Source organism: Symphodus melops (genome assembly GCF_947650265.1).
Source record: "Symphodus melops genome assembly, chromosome: 14".
NCBI classification, from domain to species: Eukaryota; Metazoa; Chordata; class Actinopteri; order Labriformes; family Labridae; genus Symphodus; species Symphodus melops.
Window position 1 is genome coordinate 19,442,180 of NC_136704.1, and position 21,858 is coordinate 19,464,037.

General features: G+C 42.9%; 1 protein-coding gene across 5 annotated transcripts in view; it reads left to right on the top strand.

Moving 5' to 3' along the window:
* The window catches only part of drosha (drosha ribonuclease III), a 115,080-nt gene that overhangs the window by 63,476 nt on the left and 29,746 nt on the right, over window positions 1–21,858 (top strand). For all 5 annotated transcript variants that reach the window (XM_079361103.1, XM_079361102.1, XM_079361101.1 and 2 more), the window contains 3 exons: window positions 1,743–1,813; window positions 9,884–9,928; window positions 15,871–16,028. In XM_079361103.1, the coding sequence (XP_079217229.1) occupies window positions 1,743–1,813; window positions 9,884–9,928; window positions 15,871–16,028 (274 nt within the window). The remainder of the gene's footprint in view (window positions 1–1,742; window positions 1,814–9,883; window positions 9,929–15,870; window positions 16,029–21,858) is intronic.

A 21,858-nucleotide genomic window follows, 5' to 3' on the forward strand; every position in this document is an offset into this window, starting at 1 on the left:
CCTTCTGGTCACCTTTGTGTTGTCACATAAACGTGAAACCCAAATTGAGGGTTCTGTTTTCACTCGAGCTCAAACACGCAGTTTGTGCTCTGTCCTATACTGTCATCATTTTGATTCGATTTCAAACTTCTGAAATAGGTATCGGTATCACTCTTGTAAAATCCAACATCATCCGGACCCTGATAAAAGACAAAAATCACTCGTACCTTCAGAACTCACGCGCTACTTTCATTATTTGAACACTTAACGGGGTTTTTAGATCACTATAGGCCCTCCAAATGAATAAGAGCTTGCCTTCCTGCTGAAGCGACTGCCGGGGTGAGACAGAGTTGTCAGGCTTAATCAAATTTTCCGAAACATTTGGGTAATGGCTGTTAGTAATGTCCCACTCTGTTTCAAAGTGACTGAGTGACTGTGCATTTGTGTTTGTCTTTGTGCGCCGTTGCTTTGTTTGTATTTTTTTTTTTATGGTTTGGGGTTTTGTAGGCTGCATCTCTCCGCGCTGTGTCTGTGTGTAAATGGCCTGTTAGCCATCTGAAAGCAGTTTCCCTCCCCCAGATGATGAATCCCTCATATGTTTTTTTGATGTCGTCCGTGAAAGCAGTTTGCGCATTTAGACCTGCAGCCGCACCTCGCCCCATTTCCACTGCCTCATTTATGCACATAATAAAAACCGCTGCACAATTGTATACCCAATTTGCCAGGTGGTTATTGCTTTCTAAATTGAATGAGCCACCCTAAGTGTGATGGTTCGAAGTTGTACGCAGCTTAAAGGCACCATGATAGTTCCACTGATTTTAGATGAAACAGTTTAAGAGCCAAACAACAAAAGACACAAAGGACAGTTGATTTCTGCAGAGGAGTCGAGCAAGCTGTAGATGCGGCATAGTTTTTCCCCTTCGAGAAAAACAGTTAAGAGACTTGTTTTGTGTTTGCTGTGACAGCAGCTCTCTGTAATTTGGTACCAATCCTCTCCCATATTTCTATCTTTGTCACATGTATTTGTCTGTCTGTGTGTGTGTGTTGATAGATGGGAGAGTTCAATCGATGCGTTTCTCCAAGTTGGATCCACCCTATTTTTCTTGCATCGTGTGGACATCTGCACAAGTGTGTAGGCGAGTGACAGAGAGGAGATAATACTTTTGTTTACATTGTGCATAAATAGGATGGAGCGTGTCGACGAAGTCTGTAGGTGAGCTTGTTAGTGTCGGTCTATTCATGCTGATACATGAGACACAGGTTTAGCATCTGATCAGCGAAGTTGGATGTTTATTTGACCTTGGCTTGTTTCATTTCAGTGTCCTCATGCAACTATACCAACCTCCTCCTCCTCCTCCTCCTCTTCGTCTTCTACTCTAACTAGGGGGAGGTGGATCTGCACAGGAAGCCTGGGGTCATTCCACTGCCAAAAAAGCAATAAAAATGCACTCCTACTTTTTAATAAAGCAATTATAACTCATTGCCGAGTTCAATTAATTTTAAGTTTTCCATTAGGAGAGAAGTCTGAAATTGCCTCAGAATTATACGATTTTTTTTTTTTTTTTACACCAGTTTATGCTCATCCTGCTTTTCACAGTTGGTTTAAATGTGTATGCTTTGAATCTGGGCATGCGTATTCCACTTATTTTCAAAACGGTGCGATGCATCAATCTGTCAAATAGCTCACACAGTTTCTGTCAGAAATGTACTGTTGATTTTGTTCTCCATAATCACAGTTTTTTTTTTTTGTTTTTTTTTTGTAGGTGCTGTGTATTTGGAAGGAGGCTTGGACGAGGCCCGTCAGCTCTTCGGTCGACTGCTGTTCAACGGCCAGGTAACTCCGCATAATATGCTGCGTGTTTAACCCTTCTCTCAGCAAGCTGTCGTTTAAAGTAAAGCGCGTCTGTATGCTTTCCTTTTTCCTTCAATGGACACTTGTGCATATTTACACATCAGTCATAGAGCTGAGCTGCAGACACTCTCGGCAAGATGTTCCTGTTTCCATCTGTGGAAGACAGAACTGTAATGCTTTCACCAATCTGGGCTCTTTTATCCGTTCAAACCCACATTCAGCATGTTTTTGGCACAGTCCCAAACCTTGCATCAATATCGAGGCCAAGCCAGCAATAGAACACAAGAGCTCGCATTACCCTGCAATACTTTAGACTGTGTGCTTATTGTGTGTAGGCTGACATGCAAGATGAAACAATAAGAAAAAAAAAAAAAAAAAAACAATCTTGGATGAAGCCATAGCTTGTATATTCTGCAAAATGAACCGGAGGTGTGGAACATCGCAGTTTGCCAATCTCAAGCAGGACACCTGCTATTGTTTGCGAGTGCGAGTGTGATCAGCGGGCATGAATAATAGATGAATGAATCATTATTTGCATTCATCTTGGCAAGGAATGTTATGAATCAATTAAATGATTTTCTGCGTGCCTACTATGTAGCAGCAGGCTTTGTTCTAATCGAAGATTGAGGGTTTTTCTTTTTTTTTTTTGTGTGTCTGAGATTCAATCAGTGACTCCCACACACTTACAGGACACACGTCGATCTGGTAGACGTGTCTTTCGTAGTCTTTAAGAGTCCAGATCAGAGGATTCAGAAATACATCTTTGAAAATCTCACACCGCAAAACAACTGGAGAAGATCATTGAGTGTTGATCGTTCGTGAACATCCCTTGAACAAAAAGGGGTTAAAGGCTAAACAAGGCAGCCTCTTCAATGGCGCTGAGATACTTTTGTGCATTAACCAATACTCCTTCTTGAATAACTGTCCTTTTATTGTAGTTTTATCCTCGTAAACCGACAAAACATTTGGCCTTGATTCTACTGGAAATTTGATTTGAGGCTTTTTTTTTTTTTTTAAAGCTGTGTAGGCACTCATTGTGTTTTGGTGCTTACTGTGGAGGATTTGTTTCCAGGTGGAAAGCTGAAAGGTCCTTTGTTCTTTTTTATTTGTTTATTTTTTTTACCGTACCCTTCTGCCTTGAACATCGGCAGCAGTTACCAAGCTATTGAGTTGTTTTAAGGTCATGAGGTCTTTCTTTGTGTGATGATAGATTCCCCGAACTTTTAGGAGCTGCTCAGCAGATGAATATTTGCAATAACAACAAATGTCAACTTTATTTTAGAGAGAGGAACTGGGGACACGTTTTCAACTTCGTAATTTGATGCTGCAGTCAAAACATTAGAAAAATGCCAACACACATGTACTCACAAACATTTGTTCAAGTACAAAAAAAGTATTCACCACATTACTCCCTTTGGTATAACATATTGGTTGTTATGTTTCCATTATAGCTGAACTGATGGTAGGGTCTTGAGGGCTCTGCCTTTTTTATCACCCATGGAAACAACAGAAGAGTGTAAAGTTAGGCGTGGTTATAATGAATCCAGATTGATCCTTGATACACAGTGACAAAATGGTCTATTCTTAGCATGCTTTGTGAAAAAAAGAAAAGTCAATGATTGTGATATCCGATCATCCTCTGGCATTATAAATCAATCTGTTCGGGCTTAAAAACTAAGATCGCAGGGCGCTGGATGGAGGCTATAGCACCCAACGAAGGCAGACCGGGTTCGAGTCCAACCTGTGGCTCCTTTCCCGCATGTCAATCCCCATTCTCGCTCCCTGATTTCCATCTCTATGCAGTGTCTTATCTATCCAATAAAGGCACAAAAAGCCTCCCCAAAAGAAGCTCTAACTGGTAAAGTGACGTCAGATAGGGGGACGGTGATGTTGATGTATATTTTATATTCTGTTTTCTATGAATGAAAATGAAGTGTCTCAAGCCAGAGTTTTCAAACCTCTGCAGATGAGTGGTTGCTTTGCAGTTTTTAATAGAAACACAGACATAAAATTGCCCAATATAAAAGTAATACAAGGGATAAACAAATCTCTGTTCTCTCAATGGGGGGTTATGCAATGAAAAACAAGAAACGGAAAGGGACCAAAATTAGGACCCTGTGGAACTCCACATGATGTCTGGAGGTAGAAATTGGAAATACTACAAATCATAAACAGCTTGCAATGATAGACATTAGCGAGTTAGCAGTAATAACATTAAAAAAAACAAAAAACATTTGGTCCATCCAATAATCTAATCTTTTATAGTAAATATCACACTATTCACAACAATTGTTCCTGAGGAAGAAGATTGGTTAGCAAGCAAGTGACCAAGACTCTCAAGTTTCAAACCAAAGTTGAGTGATTTGCAACTTGACTTGAAAGTTATTCATGATACAGCCCGAGGTTTGAAATAGCCTCACCCCCCCTGAATCCTCCTGATGGCTGTTCAATGTTGAGAGGAGACAGATGGACTGGGACCAGAAAGCCAAACACCAGCCGGGTGGTAAGATGATACAGACCAGAGAGAAGGAAGGACAGAGTGTGAAGACCACTTGAATCCTTTTGTATTTCCAGCATAACATGTCAGAATGGGTCTTCACACAGCATATTACCAAACTAATGGGATGCCGTGCAAAACTGAACGACCCTACATATTTCTGTCTAACACCCTGGAAGGTTTTTGCCGCTCCTATTTATGGGAAGAGTGCTGCATTCACACATGGGTGATCATTCCCATACCCTCTTTTTCTCTCTGGAACAACAGGATACCGGCTGTTGCCTCTTCTTTTTTTTTTTTTTTTTTTTTTTTTTTTTGCACCCTCTTGTTTTCTCAGTCTCTACTTTCCATTCTCTTCCCTCTATCGAACACCCCAGGATGTCATTACCCCCACAGATGTTTCGCTCCAGTCCTCTCATGACAAGTTAACACAAAAGCTCCACAACTCCGGAGGTAGAATTCAGAATGACGACCTCAGACAAAGCATGCATGTCATTTCCACCCCAAGACCTCGCCAGAAAAAGAGTGGCCCCGTTTTTTTTTTTTTTTTGTTTTTTTTTTTTTCCTGTTATTCACTCTGTTATTCCCTAATTGGTATGGCATTCATGGTTGGAGTGCAACATTTAATTCCAACCATTTTTTTTTTGGTCTCTCAGCACAGCACCTTAGCTGGCAATGGTTCCCAAACAACAAGGCCCTTTCATAGGATGGAATCTTGCTTCATTGCGCACAGAAGCCCGCAGGAAACAATAGCTGCTAATTTGCTAATGACAATACTGTGGAGGTTATTAAAGCGTCAGCAGAGAGGCAGGGAAACATCTTCTTCAGGGGGAGCTGCTCCATTGCTCCCAACCTGGACTCAACAGCAGAGCAATATGGCTGCGAAGAGATGTTGATGCCACTGTGCTGTCCTGAGGGAAGGGCCCCCTTTTGAGGAGCAATCACCGTAATGATGATCTCACTAGTCGCCCATGGGCTAAACTGCTGGCTTTTATTAACACCAGCGCACAAACATATGCACTCAAACACCGAACGTGACTAAGGTTGCTGTGACAACTGAGATGGTCACCATGGCGCTGTGGTGGTTGCTTTTAGAGAGATGACAATGAAGCTGCCCTCCTAATTATAACATGCTGGTAGGACCAGTGAGCAGCTTTTAACAAACTCAACTAGAGACAGACAGCAAAATATAATATTATGATAGTTTAGTTTATTTTATTATTATATCATGGACAATCCCCTTTAATTAACTGTACAGTAAAAGGAGCAGCTTTTAACCTTTGCAGCAAATTTCCATCTATAGTCCCTGGCTAAGTGTCATTGTCTAAAGGCAAAATGCATTATATTAATATGATAATAACCTTTATTTATATTGCATCTTTCTAAACCCATTTCATTCAGTACTTTACATCAATAAGTCCAGAGTCTCAGAGCTAAAACAGAAGAAGGAGGCACCTTCTCTTTTGAGTTGTGTTCGTTGACTCGCCAAGAGATTGTGGCTCGAGGATCTTAGTGGATGTTCTCTGATTCTTGGGTTGAAACCTTAGAAGTAATAAGAGGGGTACGGTAAACCATTTATTTCTTTAAAAGTAGTTAAGAGTATCTTTAAAAAAAAAACAATTTTGTATGAAACAGGAAGCCATAGCAGTGAAGCAATAATTGGAGTAATGTGTGTTTTGCCATTTGTCCTGGTTAAGCGTCCGGCTGCTGAGTATTGCTGCAGTTAAAGTCGGTCCAGAGCTGACCAGTTGAATCTAGCAGGGAGGGAAGATGAGTGCATACTAACTATGAAAGTGGGCCAGTACACTGAAGAATGGTGTCTGTTAATGTATAGGGGCTCTTTTTTTCTCTCTGAAATTCTGAATCTTGCAATCGTTCTTTATTTTTTAATTGCTATACATTCTATACAGATGCCAGGAGTTGATAACCAGCATCTATCACAAACGCACAGAAGAAAAGTGAGAAGAAAACACATATAGATTTAAATTAAATTAACCAAAAAAAAATCAAAAATCAAATGGAGCCTTGCGTCTTGCAGAGGGAAACTCTTTGCTTCAGCCAATGAAGGCAGAATAATTTGGAGTCCAGAAAAACACCCTCTAAAGTATACTACATAAGCTTTAAAGCCATTTTTACATGGTGGACAAATGTTGTTATGACAACAGTTGGTCCAGAACATGAAGCATACTGGCCAAATAAGACTGTTTCCAGTTTACGTCCATTTTGAAAGAGATGATTGTGATCAATCAACACTTTCATTAACCCAGATTATTTTGGACTAAAGAAACACATTTTTTAGGATCTTCTGCTAAAATCCAAATCTGTCATTTCATGTCGCAAACAAAGCTGTCGGTTTTTTGAATGGACTTATTCTGCAAATAAACTTGGATGCATGGGCCTTTCACTGCATTTGATGAACATGACTTACTCTGACATTGTTATGGTCTCTTGGTACACCAGTAGGGTGTGCTAGGATTACATGTTCACACGGGTGAAAGGCTGGCTGACAACTCCCTCCATACTAAGGCCACCTCACCGGCATGGAGCAGCAACTTCCTGTTGGGAGGATTTAAGCTTTCTGCGTGAACACAAACCTTTCATTTCTGTTCCCTGTTTTAAAAAAGAAAGTCACTGCAAGTACGTATTACTGAGAATAACTTAAGTGTTGTTGTTTTTTTCCTCTTACGTAAACTCTTTTCACTCTGACACTTTTTTTCCCCCCTCTACCACTTCAACACCGCAATTTCCCTCCCTTGTTTACATCCGTGCAATTGGTACTCTATGTCCTGTGACAGTGTTTGAATGAAAGTGCGTACGCCTTCAACACCGTGTCCTTGGCGCGGTATTGGCTTAGAGAATGAATGCATGTACACAGGACATTCTCCATTGACATGCACATTTTCTGCCCACTCACTGTGAATGTTGTGCTCTTCTCTCCGACAATAAATCCAATGATAGAAAGTTACTCCCCCCCCATATTTGCTAGATCACCTTGACTGTCTACTGACAGGACTTAGGGCTACTTTCATGTTGGGATCGATCAGCGGCGCTATCTCTTATTGATTCCTCTGCTGCATTACTATGTTTGATGGATTGATTGGCAGCCAGTAGCCAGAGACCAATTTGTCAAGGAGCACTGGACCTTGTCAGAGAAGAGCACCATTATGTCCCAATCACGGATGGCCAACATTCCCAGGGGTGTGTGAGGCTCAGAGAGAGAGAGAGAGAGAGAGTGTGGGTAGGGATGTTGCCTATTCACGGTTGGCTTGTGAGCCCTGATCATGTGCAAGACTGAGCCTGCGTTCTCGCCCCCCCCACACACACACACACACACACCCCCAGTGGGCTCTCGCAGCGCTGATTGAAGCCCACCTTAAAGCGTAGATCATAGGCAGTTTCGCCGCGTCGCCTTTCATTTTGCAGTTAATTTCAACTCTCATTACGACTAGGCCGTTGACATCCGAATAAAAACATGTTTGCATATCCCCTCTGTTTGTAGCTCAAGAGCTCCATCCTCCAAATGGCTGTGATTCAGCTGCTGCACATGATGATTTGTGCCCCCTGTAATTATACCTTCCTTGTGCTGGGAGCGAGAAAGAGACAGAGTAGGGAGGGAGGAGGGGAAAGGAAAAAAAAAAAAAAAAAAACCTGTTGTTTCTTCTTAAATCCCCACTCGATGCTGGCTTAATCATTGTCTGCCTTGTCTTTGGAATGGCTGTAATTGAAACATTAGCTGTTCGGGTCTATATACAGCACGTGGGCGGATCGCGTGCGCCCCGTGGACGGATTTTAATCATAAGCCTCGATCACGCGCCGAAGCAACTTGTTCGCACTTCACATCCTTCCGCCTCTGTTTTTATTTTCCCGTTTCCTCGCGCCTCACATTCTGCACGTGTGTCAGATGGGAAGAGAAAAAAAAAAAAAGAAAAAAAAGCTTTTCTTGAGCATTTTCAGAGCAATTTGACTGCCGACAAAAATCACTATGTCCAAGGCGAGCGATCCATTAGCAAGTGCTATTGACTTTCCTTTAAGCGATGCCATCCCTGCAACAGCCAAGAACACCATGTTGTATTCACAAGCAGGCTCCGTGATGACTTGATACCTGCTCTGTGCTTAGTGCTTTCCAACTCCAGTCCCGGCCTGAGAGACATGCAAGGCCCGAAAGGAAGCATTTGCTGGAACGTATTGACCACTTTCATGAATTTTTCATTGGCCCGCTCAAGGCGATGGGTTGCCAGCTTGGGCGGGTTGCGAAGATGAGGCGCCCATTGGATGCCGCTGACCACACCGAACCCCCCTCCCCCCCCCCACCTCCCTGTGGGCAAGCACCGCATTTCAAAGGTTTATCTCCTTGAACCTTTTTAAACACCTGAGTGATACTGTACTTTAGAGGCCCTCGCCGCACCTCTATCGCTGCGATGACTCACCCGACATTAGACCTCGGGGCCCAAAAGCTGGCTTCTGACTCTGACTGGCCGTTGTCCCTGGCAACAACTTGAGCCACAGCTTATCCAGCCTCTCACTGTCTTTCTCTATACCTTTTTTTTTTTTTTTTTTTTTTTTTTGTATTTGAAGGCTCTGTCTGTGTACCGTTGGATCTTATACGGTTACCTCAGAGCGGGGTGGATCAAACATGTTGATCTGGCAGAGAGGGGAAGCAGAGAGAGAGTCCTGCACTGTCAACGTGCGTCTCCAGAGACAGCACACCTCTCAAAGCCAACCGCAACACCTCCACACCTTCCGCTCCAGCCCCCCCCCCCCCCCCCCCCCCCCCCCCCCACACACACACACACACACACACACACACACACACACACACACACTTCCCTTACCTCACTCCCCAGTGGGAGGTCGATATAAAGACCTCTTGGTCTCAAAATGAGATGCTGAATCATTTGCCGTTTTATTTCACACACCCCCCATTGGGGCTTCTTATGGCACCTTAAAGCACTTGGCCTTCCTAATTTTAATGTCCCTGACATGGAGCCATCTGTGGTGCATCATCACCTCCTCACTTTTTTTTTTTTTTTTTTTTTTTTTTTATAAATCCGCTGAGGAATCATCTAATAATTGCTCTCATCAAGACTGTAGTTTATTCTTAATGCTCAGAAACGCGTTCTGTCTCTGGGTCGGAGAGTGCTTCCACTTTTTCCACTTCCATCGTTCACCAGCTCGATCTGTCTCAACCTCACACCTCAAAGGGTCACAATGTGGGATTTTATTTTGACAGATAATCCACTGTGAATTTAAATGAAAAGTTTGCATGCGAGGATTTTTCTTTTTTTTTCTTTCGTGTTATTGCTCGCTTGTGTCGCTCCAAGAGGTTCCTGTTCACAAGAGTAACAAGTCCAACTTTTGAGTTCTCAGAAATTGCAAAAGGTGGAGAAAATGGAATAAATGAAAGGCTTGAAGAAGAAGTTGTTCTCCCTGAAGCATTTGAAATTGTGTATTACACACCGGCATCTGTGAAACACGGGATCTTCCATATATTGTACAAATGATTGTTTTTTTCTGACAAAGTTGACCTTCAGCCTCTTCTTCTTCTGTCTTTGCAGGACTTGCGGGAGGTCTGGCTCAACTACCCGCCGCACCCCCTCCAGGTGGGTTGAGATATTTCCTATCATTGAGAATTTGTTTTGACAAGGGGCCTCTTATTAGATCACACCTCAACCAAGAGACACAAAAGCGTTCTCCCATCTTTGAAGTTTTCCAACCTGAAAGCAGCTTTTAGCTCCAGTCTGTGTGTGTGCGTGTAGATGTGTGTGTGTGTGTGTGTGTGTGTGTGTGTGTTTTGCTAACAGAGGTGGAAAAGCAGTTATTTCGCCTCAGGCTGACTGAGTTCTTTAAAGCTGTCACAAGGCCCCCAGTAGCCTTTCACAGGTCTCCATTGTTCTGCTCCCGTGTCTCGCTGCTCGCCATTTTGGTCGAGACCCTAATCCTTTTTTTTTTTTCATTGACTCCCTCTCTCTTTCTTCTTCGTTTTTTTTTTTTCCTCTCTCTTTTCTCTCCTCCTCCCGCTCATCACACGTCTTGACTCACCCTCGCTGCCTCCTCACTCGCTCTCTTTCCTTTTTTTCGCTTTGCGTGATCTGCCCAGAAACATTGAACATGTCAACAGTGTTTGTTTGAAAAATTAGGATTTGGAAGAAGAGATCAAAGATGCCATAACAGGATTACAGTCCCGAATCACAAGGGGCCCCCGGGGACCGTCAGGCATCCTTCTCTCTGATGTGCCTGTGTGGGGAAAGTGTTTCTCTGTGTGTATGCCGAGACTCGTCTTTAAGCATCTTTATTCATCTGTGTGTGTGTGTGTGTGTGTGCTGCATGTTCATCTCTTATGTTTGGTTCAAAATAGCTTTGTGTTTTCCGTCTGCTTGTGAGTCGTATGTATGTTTGTTTGCCTCATCTTCACCTCTTCACCCCTCTCGGAGTTTTCATCCCGGACGCCTGAACGATTAAGCCGAGCCTCGTCAGTGCTTAAAAATAAACCTGTCGTATCCAGCAATCTGTTTTCCCGGTGAGTTGCGCAGCAGCGACCCCAGCGGCGGGCTCCGCGGATAAGGGTGGAGCCCCGGGGTCAACCCTGCAACCACTCTGCGGTGCAAGGGAGGAAGGGAGGGGAGGGGGGGGGGTCGGACCTCCACACAGTGCTCCATGAGTAGTCATTAGCCGCTTCAGAGCTGCGGCCTCATTACCACACACTGCGCGTGGCTGCGAGGTTTCCTCTGCTCCTCGTGCTCCCCTGCCAGCGGGGTTACGCCTGTTAAATTGTGCCGACCCTCTTGGTGGCGTCATGGCATCCTGACCTTTTGAAGAATCATTCTCAGCAGTTTCACACAATGGGAAAAAAAAACATCTCTGCCCTTTATCATTCAGTGATTTGATTCTTCACTCTATCATTGACGAAGACCTGTAGGAGTTTAAAGCTTGGACTGAAACATGATGGAGAGAGGTTAGTAGAAGTCACCGCTGACTGTTTAGATAACGCGTTACCACGGCGACTTCACTTTTTTTTGGGGGGGGGGGGAGCTGCACTGTCTAAGTAAGGGGGTTCCTGGTTTGAATCCCATGTCAGACAGGATCCTATCTGTTCTCCCAGTCCATGCGTGGGTACTCCGGCTTCCTCCCACACTCCAAAGATGTGCTTACCAGGTTCATTAGTGACTCTAAATTGCCTGTAGGTGTGAACGTGGCTGGTTGTTTGTCTAAAAACTATGCTATTGAAGACTTTCTTTTTTTGCATGTTCACCATATTTAAACCAGGATGAGCCGAGACACTTGAAAACACCAGATTATCAAACACAGTTTCAGCTAATGACTGATACCATAGTTGGGTAATTAACTACTTCACCATCACGTCTCTCACAGAATGAGATTCTATTTGCGGTATTAACTGAACAGATCTGTTTTTTTGGTTTTTTTTTATGTGTTTCTGCATGAAACTGATCTTTTCCAGAGACGCTCCACGACTCCCACACTGCCAACATTTTCTGACATAAATGTGAAAATAAATCAGTTTGTCCAACTTCTCCTGCCCAATAAAACAACCTCTTATCTGACTCAACAGTTATGGATACGAGCTTTGGCAGCATTAAAAAAATGATTGGACACAACAGATAAACATCGTTTACTGACATTGACGCTTCCCACATTATTCGCCCGGTGGCTCCATGTATCATACCAATATTGAACTGATACATCAGCGAATACCTCAAATGTAATCACAGAAGTCTACTGGATTCCTTGATCACACACTTTTGGACAACAAGGTGGTACAACTAAAGGCAAGTAAGGATGATGATCAAGATTAGAGATTTCTGAGATAACAAGTTGAGTTTCTGATTTAACAAGAACTAACAGATGGTTACCAGCGTCTGTCACTGAATGACTAACTTTGTGCACAACTTTAAGCCTTAATTACGAAAAAAAAACAACCCAAGGTTAACAGCCATGAGTAAACAGAGAGGTACAGACCAATAGGTTTTATCGCACAAGGCCTAAACTTGGTCATTTCTGCTTCAAGGTGGGCCTTTTAACATGAGGCTTTTGGAGCCGGCCTCAAGTGGCCACTCAAAAGAACTCCCCCCCCCCCCCCCCCCCCCCCCAACCAAGACATGGCTGACAAACGCAGGTAAAAAAAAGAAAAAAAGGAGCTGCCTTAATGAGACTTGAGTGGATGTCAGTGGCAGCTCGCCAGGACGTGGGTAATTATGCGTATTGCCGACTCTGGCATACACGCATACAGCGGCGTGCCCCGCAGAGCGCAGAAGAGAATGCTCCGTCGTCGACAGGCAAACCCCCGTCCAACGTCTTTCGTGTTCAATCGATCCGCACCAGCGCATCATCACCCTCGGCGCTCCACAATAATTTACCAGAACGTCATTTAGTCCGCGTCTCCAAATCTCTCCTTTGGTTTATTAGGGAGATACATGAGTTTTCAGGCTGCTGCTTTTTTTTTTTTTTTTTTTTTCAGGCCTCAGAAGACCTCGGCTCTGATTCTGATTTCTGTCTGGACTGAGCTGAAAGTGATGCTTTGAAGCCATTTCAAAAAAAATATTTTCTCTCTCTCACACACACACACACACACACACACACTCTCTCTCTCTCTCTCTCTCTTAAATGCTGTTGATTTTTTTTTTTTTTAATCCAAACCTCTCTTCACTTCGTTTGAAGCCTCACTGCTGGCCGTCCCCCCCCCCCCCCGAAGGACGGCTACTGCCTATGAGTGCTGAACTCTTCAGATGCCATTAGTCGTGATGCATGACATTTAAACACCTCCCCTTAATTAACATGAGGCGGGAAAAAAAGGCACATTGGAAGACGGAACCATGACATTACTGGCGGCACTCCAATTAAAATCCAGAGTTTAAAAATAAAATCTCTCTGCTCCACGCGCTGGCTTGACATGCAAGACTCTGAGAAAGTGTTTAGTTGTCATTTCTTCATGAAAACACAAAAGATGCTGTGAAATGCGAGAGAGTGGAGGGATTAGAATGCGGCTCGCTTTTATAGCCATGCACAGCCAAATTGATCAAACCAACACCGAAGTAGTCTTTGAATGTCCTCATGAAATCATTCTCCTCCATGTTTCTATTCCTTCTGCAGAGACGTCGGGGTTAAGCTCTCAGTCATACCACACAGAGACCAATTAGACGTTTCCGAGAGTCTAGTGAAGGCATCCAAAAGGACATCTCGTCATTTAACCAGCATGCTTAAACATATTTTTCAGGACACTGTTTTTTTAAACCGCTGCGGAGCGGTGCAGCGGTTCGTGCTGTTGCGTCACATGGAGGAGGTTCCTGGTTTGAATCCCTGCTGGACAGGATTCTTTCTTGCGTGTTCTCCCAGTGGGCTCTCTCTCCCAGCGCCACAGACATGCTCGTTACGTGACTCTTAATCGCCCGTAGGTGTGACTGTGAGTGTGGCTGGTTGTCTCTCTCTATATGTCAGCTCTGTGATTGACTGGCGAACAGTCCAGGCTTCTTAACTTCTTACCCCCGTAGCCTCTCGTCCAATGACAGCTGGGATCGGCTCCTGCCCCCACGCAACCCCAATCGAGGTGGGGGGGGGGAGCGGTATAGAAAATGGATGGATGGGTGTATTTTCATAAGCAATATCTGCACTCACATTCAACAGCGTGTTTCCATCAACCTGCCACATTCGAGGCTGACAGGCCCAACAGCTTCTTTTAAAAGTCTAATCTGCACCAATTTTCTCAACTAATGACTATTCTTTTGAAACTTATCAAAGTCACACCGCTCAGACTCTCTGATATGCACTTGCTTTTAAACTTACACCGCCGCTGAAGCTCCAGAAGTATTAATTGACCGCTTTAAACGCCGGATTTCGAAAGAAGTAAGTAAAAAAAAAAAAAAAAAGCAAGTCTTGTTTGACTTCAAACTTCCTGACGAAGAGATTCCATCTGCTGCAGATCATCGGAGTTTGTTTTGAGGCGGCGGAGAAAAGCACACACGCTCTAAACAGGCCCTCGAGCGGTGCATGCTGAAGACGCTCACTTCATTTGAGGCGTTTTAACGCGAGGCTCTTATGCAAAGCGACGTGACGGAGTAAGCAGGAGGCTTTTTGTGTCTCTTTCGAGGATCTTTAAAGTGGTCGCGCTGGCTCCTGTCCGTCTGGATGCATATTTGCTATTTTAAGAATCGAGATTATGTCCTTCTCTGCTTCTTATCTTAGTTTTGCTTTGCTTTCGTTTACATTTATACCCTTTGGACCCACAGAAGTAAATGAGACGTATTCTTTTAATCAGTGTTCTGATTAAGATTAGTCTTTAAGTACTTGTTATATTTTTAGTCGATTGTTTTTATTTAATGGTTACATCTATCTGCACAAAGTCTGCTGAAGTTAAATTCCTTGTGTGGCTAATAAGGTAAGGTAAGTTTATTGATCAAATGTTCTTTCTCTCCTGCGGCCGTCTCTCAGTTGGTAGAGTTGGTCCTCTCTCAACCGGAAAGTTGTGGGTTTGATCCCGAACACCGCATTCCAAAGTGTCCTTGGGCAAGCTACTTAACCATGAATTGCTCCCACTTCTTCCGTTGTTTATACATGTGTACGAATGGCAGTAGTTTCTTCTGATGGTCATTTTCCGTAGCAGCCTCTTCCCTCAGTGAGTCAATGTTAAGTGTGACCTGCAGTGTAAAAGTGCTCTGAGTAGCCGGAGGTTTAAACAGTGGAGACATTTACCATTTAACACCACCATTTGTTTTTAGTCACTTCTGGGCAGTTTCACTTTCTCTCTGGAAGGTGTTCAATGTTTTTATTAGGGCTGGGACTTTAACGTGTTAATTACGATTAATTAATTCAATTAATAATAAGAAAATAATGCGTTAAATTTTTTGAACGCATTTAATCACAGTTAGCTTCTCGCTAGCTTCACGCTAGCCTCGCCACAAGTACAAACAAGAAGCGTTTGCAGCCTAAATTCGACCAAATGACTGTCTTCAGGAACAAAATTAGTAATTCAACATCTGATAAACTTACAAATTAACTCGCTAAATGGATTGCTGTGGACTGTAGACCGCTATTAGTGGTAGAAGATAAGGGGTGAGAAAATGTGCTACAGATAGCAACGTGTGATCCAAATTTCCAACTGCTGTGCCGAAAAACGATTTCAAACAAGGTCAAACAGCTTTATGAAACTGAGAGGCAAGTAAAGTTGCATGCATTGCATTCATTCATCCACTAAAATCTTTTTTTAGATGGAGAAGTGTTGCTTTTTAGGGCAAATATTGTGATGCACTTAAAATACGATTAATTTCGATTACCGGTAATTAATTACAAAGCCCTGAGTTAATTAGTTACAATTTTGAATCAAGTCCCACCCCTAGTTTTTATTTGTATCCTGAAAACAGGGTGAGGAGGGTTTTTTTCCCCCAAGTTTGAAAAATGACTTAAATACTTATATTCCTACTTTTACCTCAGACTTGTGTTTTCTTTGCAGCCCTTTGTGACCCGTGCAGGTGCACGATTTTTTTACTCACCAACTCATTTTTTTTTTTTTTCTTTTTTTATCCTCCGCGTTCAGGTCCAGGAGCCTCAGACGGACAGGCAGCTGATTGAGACGTCTCCAGTCCTCCAGAAACTGACCAGCTTCGAGGATTCTATCGGAGTTTTGTTCACACATGTGCGCCTCCTGGCCCGAGCGTTCACCTTGAGGACGGTCGGCTTCAACCACCTCACCCTGTAAGTCGGCTCGCTCTGTCTGTCTGTGTGTGTGTCTGTCTGACTGTTTGTTTGTTGGTAATGGAGTTACTGTAAAGCCAATTAAAATGCAAAGCAGAGGCACAGACATAGTTGGCCAGATGTAATTTGCAAGGATGCTGCAGAACAGGCCAGACTTTGCGTTCTCTGTTCCCTTCAGAGGTGATGAGCCATGATGCATTATAATGTATAATATGATCAGAGGTGCTTGGAGATTTATCAAACGTCCAGCATTTTCAGATGTGTTGTGAACGCCGTCTCCTCCCACGTCATCATTATGTTCACCCCCCGCAGCTTTTTCTTATTGCCGATGGTACACATGATGCCTTGAACGTCGTGTTCAAGGTAGCAAAGTTAGATCCCGTTTTCGAAGCTAATCTAACAGTTCAGCAGCCGAGAGAGAGAGAGTCTGGGAAAATGCAATTCCCCACACCTGCATGTGTTTTTGAAGCCATAACCCCACTGCCTCATGGGAAGTGTTGTTTTGATACACCGGGTTGACAAGGTCAAAAGGTTTAAACATGGTACTTCTTTATTTAGCGCCTCTAAACCTCCCTTTTTTTTTGTCACGCTTCAGGCCACCTTAGAAATTCCTAAATTCCATTGTTATGCCTCCACACTGGCGACAGCTGTGGCCGGAGGCAGGATGGGTTGTTTTTTGTTTTTTTTTTCTTTTTGGGTTTTATCTGTTTGTCTCTTTCTGGTAAAAGAACATATGTCAAGAACGCCAGGGTGTAAAAATCTTCAAACTTGGCACTAACGTCCTCCTGGATTCAACAATGAAGAGATTATTAGGGTGCTGCGAAATCTTAGACAAACTTTTTTTTTTCTGATTATTATTATTAGTGATGCAAGACAGTACAATTCAAGTGAGAGATAAAGGTGAGGATGTAAAAAAAAAAAAAAACATTTAAGACTATAAACAAGACTAACTGAAACAAGCAGGAACTAATGACAATGTATTTTGTAGGGCTAAGTTTGTGTGTAGAAGAAAAAATAAAATGAAACCAATTGATTAATAATGATATATATATATTGATATATATATATATATATAATTGCTTGTCACTCATGTATTTGTCGTCTTATTTTGAATCAAGAGACAAATTGGGAATACATTTGATTGCCAAAAAGATTACGTGTAAACTTTTCTGTAACACACTCATGTGAGTGCAATATCTCCAAAACACGCAGACGAATTGTCTTGAAATTGGAACAAACTTCATTTCCTGGTGAAACTCAAATGTCAAGGTCACTGTGACATCATGTCCTGCTCCGAAGAAGGCAGCATCTCAGCATCACATCACCCGGGAATTTCTTTTTACGTCTGCCTTCTCTCTTTGGGTTTCTTGTTTTTTTTAACATCATATGTTTGTGCCTTTTATGAGGTTAAGACAGGAGAGAGAGAGAGAGAGAGAGAGAGGGGGAGAGAGAGAGAGAGAGAGAGAGAGAGGGGGCTGAGGGATGACGTGCGTGGTCAGACTCAAACCACGAAGGACTTTAGCCTCTGCACTGGACGAACTGGCACTCCACATCTGGTTTATTATCAGCTTTAAGGTACAATGCAATCAAAGAATAGTTAATGGACAACGACAACCCAGACAGACATGTTGATCTGTTATATGTACTTCCTGTTCATGATTCTAAAGTCTGTTAAAGGAGACATGGTACAATGAAGGCAGTCGTTCTTTCTTTCATCCAGATTTCAGTTGGACCACAGATACTTTACAAATAATGCTGCTGTGTTTTCAGCACAGGGAGAGTTGTCCCCCCCCCCCCAGGGAGAGTTGTCCCCCCCCCTCCCCCCACCGTTGGCTGCACCATTTTGCAGCTGTGCTCGCACCGTACCTCTGACATTAAAGTTGTGTTTTTACCTCTCCGCCGCAGCGATGACATCCTTTCAATAGAAAGTAAAGTTACAAACTTCTACACAGATGACTTGGAATTGACCCGAGAAAGATCAGCTCAGTGTTTGTGTAAAAAGAATCATTGTGTGTGTGTGTGTGTGTGTGTGTGTCACCTTGCTTGTTTATCGATGGTATGCACGTTTGAAAAAATTGCTAGTTTCATAAGAAAATGTGTTCACTAATGAGACTGCTCACTCCGATTGAAGGTGTATTCTGATGCTGGGTGCGGGAGGGTTATTTGCCACGGAGGCTTAACTCACTTCTGAGCTTCACAACGTAACACAATAGTGAGTTTGACAGCAAAAGCAAATTAGCCTTGGCAGCACACCTCTGATATCTTATTGGCAGGCTGCACTCTGTAATTGCTTGCTTAGGTTTGCTACAAGGACATTGCCGTGTGTGTGTGTGTGTGTGTGTGTGTATCATGTGCACACGTTCCCACATACAGTACTCTGCTGTGTGAGATCTAATCCATCACTAAAGTGTCAAAGCTCTCCCCACTCATGGTCGGCGAAGTCGATTAGAGGTGCAGAGGTTTGACTCCCACTGAGCTCACTTTGAGGACTTTCCAACTCAAGGTTGATACCGAGAAGACTTTTCTAACCCGCTCCGATTCAGTCGGACTAAATGTCCATTGAAAAGTCTTTAACTGGAGTACTCGGGTTTAATTAAGTTCAAAAAGCTCCAACCTAATTTTTTTTTTTAATAAATGGAAAAAATCAGATCCAAAAACAAACAAAAATCCCCCAAAAAATGAACCAAAAGTCAGAGCAGACCAGAAAAAAGCATAAAAAACAACCAGAACACACAAGAACGTAAACAACAGCAGGAATATAGACGACGCTAATCAAGACAACCCAACAATAAAAGAAACCATACAGCGAAATGTCTCCAAGCGTATGTAACTCAACCAGTATAAGGACGCAGGCAACACAAGAGCCCAACAACAGGAGCTGAGAGAGCAAAAGATTGATGATGATGAAGTCAGGACGTAAAAAGAGCTAAAAGCCAGTCAGAACTCAGAGCAGCGGACAAAAGAAGTGAGAGCAGTAGTAACACTCAAAATACTGAAAAACAAAACTAACCTATAAAAGCACACAGTAAAGAGAGCACAACAATAGGGGAGGTGTTGTGTGTAAAGTGTAAGAGGGCTTGTTATGCCTTTTATTTAACGGACAGGACAGTAGATGGAGTCAGAAAGCAGCAACGGACAATGAAGGAGGATTTCAATCTGGGCAGAATCTGTACATGGGCCGTGCCATGTAACCACTGGGACACTGATACCTCCACCAGACTAGATTTACAAATATGTCGCTTTAAGGAGTCTCTTTGTCGTGTTGATCTTATCGACCTTAATCGATCTTGTTATCCGAACTTGTGCGATTGTTGATCTCGTTGACGTCATCATCTTCTTCTCTCATGGTCTTCATGCACAATATGTTAAAGAGTTTTGACTAATCTTATTTGAATGTCAAATCCGCCACTAGGGGGCTCGCAATCAAAACAAGAACAAGAAATGACTTGGAGGCTTGCGGTTTATCATGGGAGTGAGAACGACCTAACTCTGTGTTGAATCAATACGAACGGGCCAAACCGACCTGAGAAAGACAACATGTGTCCTGACGCTGTGTGCGAGTACAATCGACGTGACGTTTTTTTTCGATCACCGCAGCGCATACAGCGACAGAACGGCAGCTTTCGGTAGCAGCTAGCGCTAGCTCATGCAGCGGTGTTTCCTTGACAACGATCAACATTTCGTGTCTGTCATGTCGGCCGCCTACAGGACAAGTCCCATTACAACTATAAACTTAAAAATTTCTTGGGCTTTGATAATTTAAAAAAAATATCTTAGGTGATGTAAATACAAAAAATATATAACATGGGTTTAGTCAATTGTACTTCATTTTCAATTGAAGTTTGATATTTTAAGTCAAACATCAGCTTGCTTTTATATATATATATATATAATTCATTGAATTTGCTGTCTTTTTCCTGAAGCCAAATGAGAAACCTCGTATATTTTCAGGGTAATTTGTGTTCAGTAGCTCATTAGTGGCCAAAGACAGGCTGACCTAAATAAGCTTGAGAGCTGGAGCTGAGCTACGGCTGCCCATAAGGACCAAAGGTTATATAAAAATTAGGTCATGCTGCCGCGATGGCGAGTAGAAGGAGGTCAACTCATAGAAAAGGGAAGGTCAGACAATCAGGTGAGGCGGCGGACGAGGACAAAAAGGACCCGGGTCACAGGATCGACTAAATGCTGAAAATAGAGGACAAACTGACCTAGAAGAAGAAGAAGAAGAAGAAGAAGAAGAAGGCACAAGAAGCGAGGATGGGAGTTTAACCCTGTTGAGAGGCGGCACAGACCGGAGGCTAGCATCAGACTGCAGAAATGGAGAGCCGTGGCCCCCAGGCGCTGGGCTTCCTATCTCCTCTCACAGCGGAAGAGCCGGCTGTTGCAAGAATTTCACTGTTAGTGAAAAAAAGGCTCCATCTCTCTTCAAGTTCAGTATCTGTTTAATGGAAGCACAGAGCGCTGTGCAGCTTTGAGAAGAGTCGGGTGAAACATTCATACGAGCAGTGACATCAATACACTCTTGAAACTGATGTGAACCGCTACATGGAATTTACTGCTGGACTTATTGTAATAAACATTTGAGGGATTCAAATGTGAGTCATCGTGAGAAATGTCATTAACTTACTTTCATCAGTTACTTAGCAACCAAAGGAACATTTTTCCAGCTTTGTACTTTAATCAACTTTTTCCACTGATGTAGCATTGCGTTGTTACTTGATATTGAAATCCCTTTTTATTTCTAATGGTTTTGTTATTCTGTGTTGTCCTGTAAATGCTTTTGTTACTTGTATTGTGTTTTCTTACTCTCGGTGGAAGGCATATTCCTCTAGTGGCAGTAAAGGTTGATGATTACATTTTATTTATTTTTTTAAAGTCCTCCTGGAGCCAAGAACATGGTTTTAGGGAGAGAAATCCTGGACAAACTGAGCCGACAGGACGGTGCATCGCTGCTTTAGATGACCGTGTTGAGAACTCTAAAACTAGCTAAACTGGAAACCAAGCATTTAAAGTCTGAAGTCTGCACTTTGTCAGCCAAAGACCAACTTTGTATTTCTGCATGTGAAACTGTAATATAATCATCTGACATTTAGCTGAACAGGAAATAAAGTCCTCTTTAAGATAAGACTGTAACTCTAAATCCAATACAACAGGATTCCTCTGCAGGGAATCTATTCATTTTGGTTTAGTGCAACTCTGTTAAAAGAGACCTTGAGATTTCATTCAATTGAAGCTCCCCTTTTGAAGTGATATTGGTGGTTTGATGTCGTACAATTCCTTTTCACATCATGCAATATTGCTGGAGTCTTTTTTTTTTTTTTGTATTTTCTATTGTCGCTGCGTGTTGGATTCCAAAGCCTCCTCTGCTCCACTTGCCTCCCAGTAACACTTTGTAGAGAAGCAGCTGCAGATTACACATTTGATCTTTGCACAAGCATGCACATATGAAACAAGAACATTATTTCCCTTAGAACCAAGAGGGGGGGAAAAACGGCCTTAAAAAAATTGAGTGCTCCCCTCTCTCGGAGCGGGCAGCGTGTCGCCGCCGCCTCTTCAGAGGGGCTGTTAAAGGTATTTTAGATCAAAGTCAAAGGCGAATAAAGACCTCGGCTCCACACTTTACTTCAATTTCCCCCACCTTACTGGAGCATTGTGCTTCCGCTGTTGAAGTGAATAAGGAATGGCTCTTTGTGACGCTTCACACAGCGACTCTTTCCTCTTTGACCCGCTCTATCTCTCTTTATTTTTTTTATTTTTTATTTTTTATTTTTTTAAACTCTCTCACTGTCACTCCTCTGTTCCCTCTCTCGCTCTTCGTCTCTATTGGACA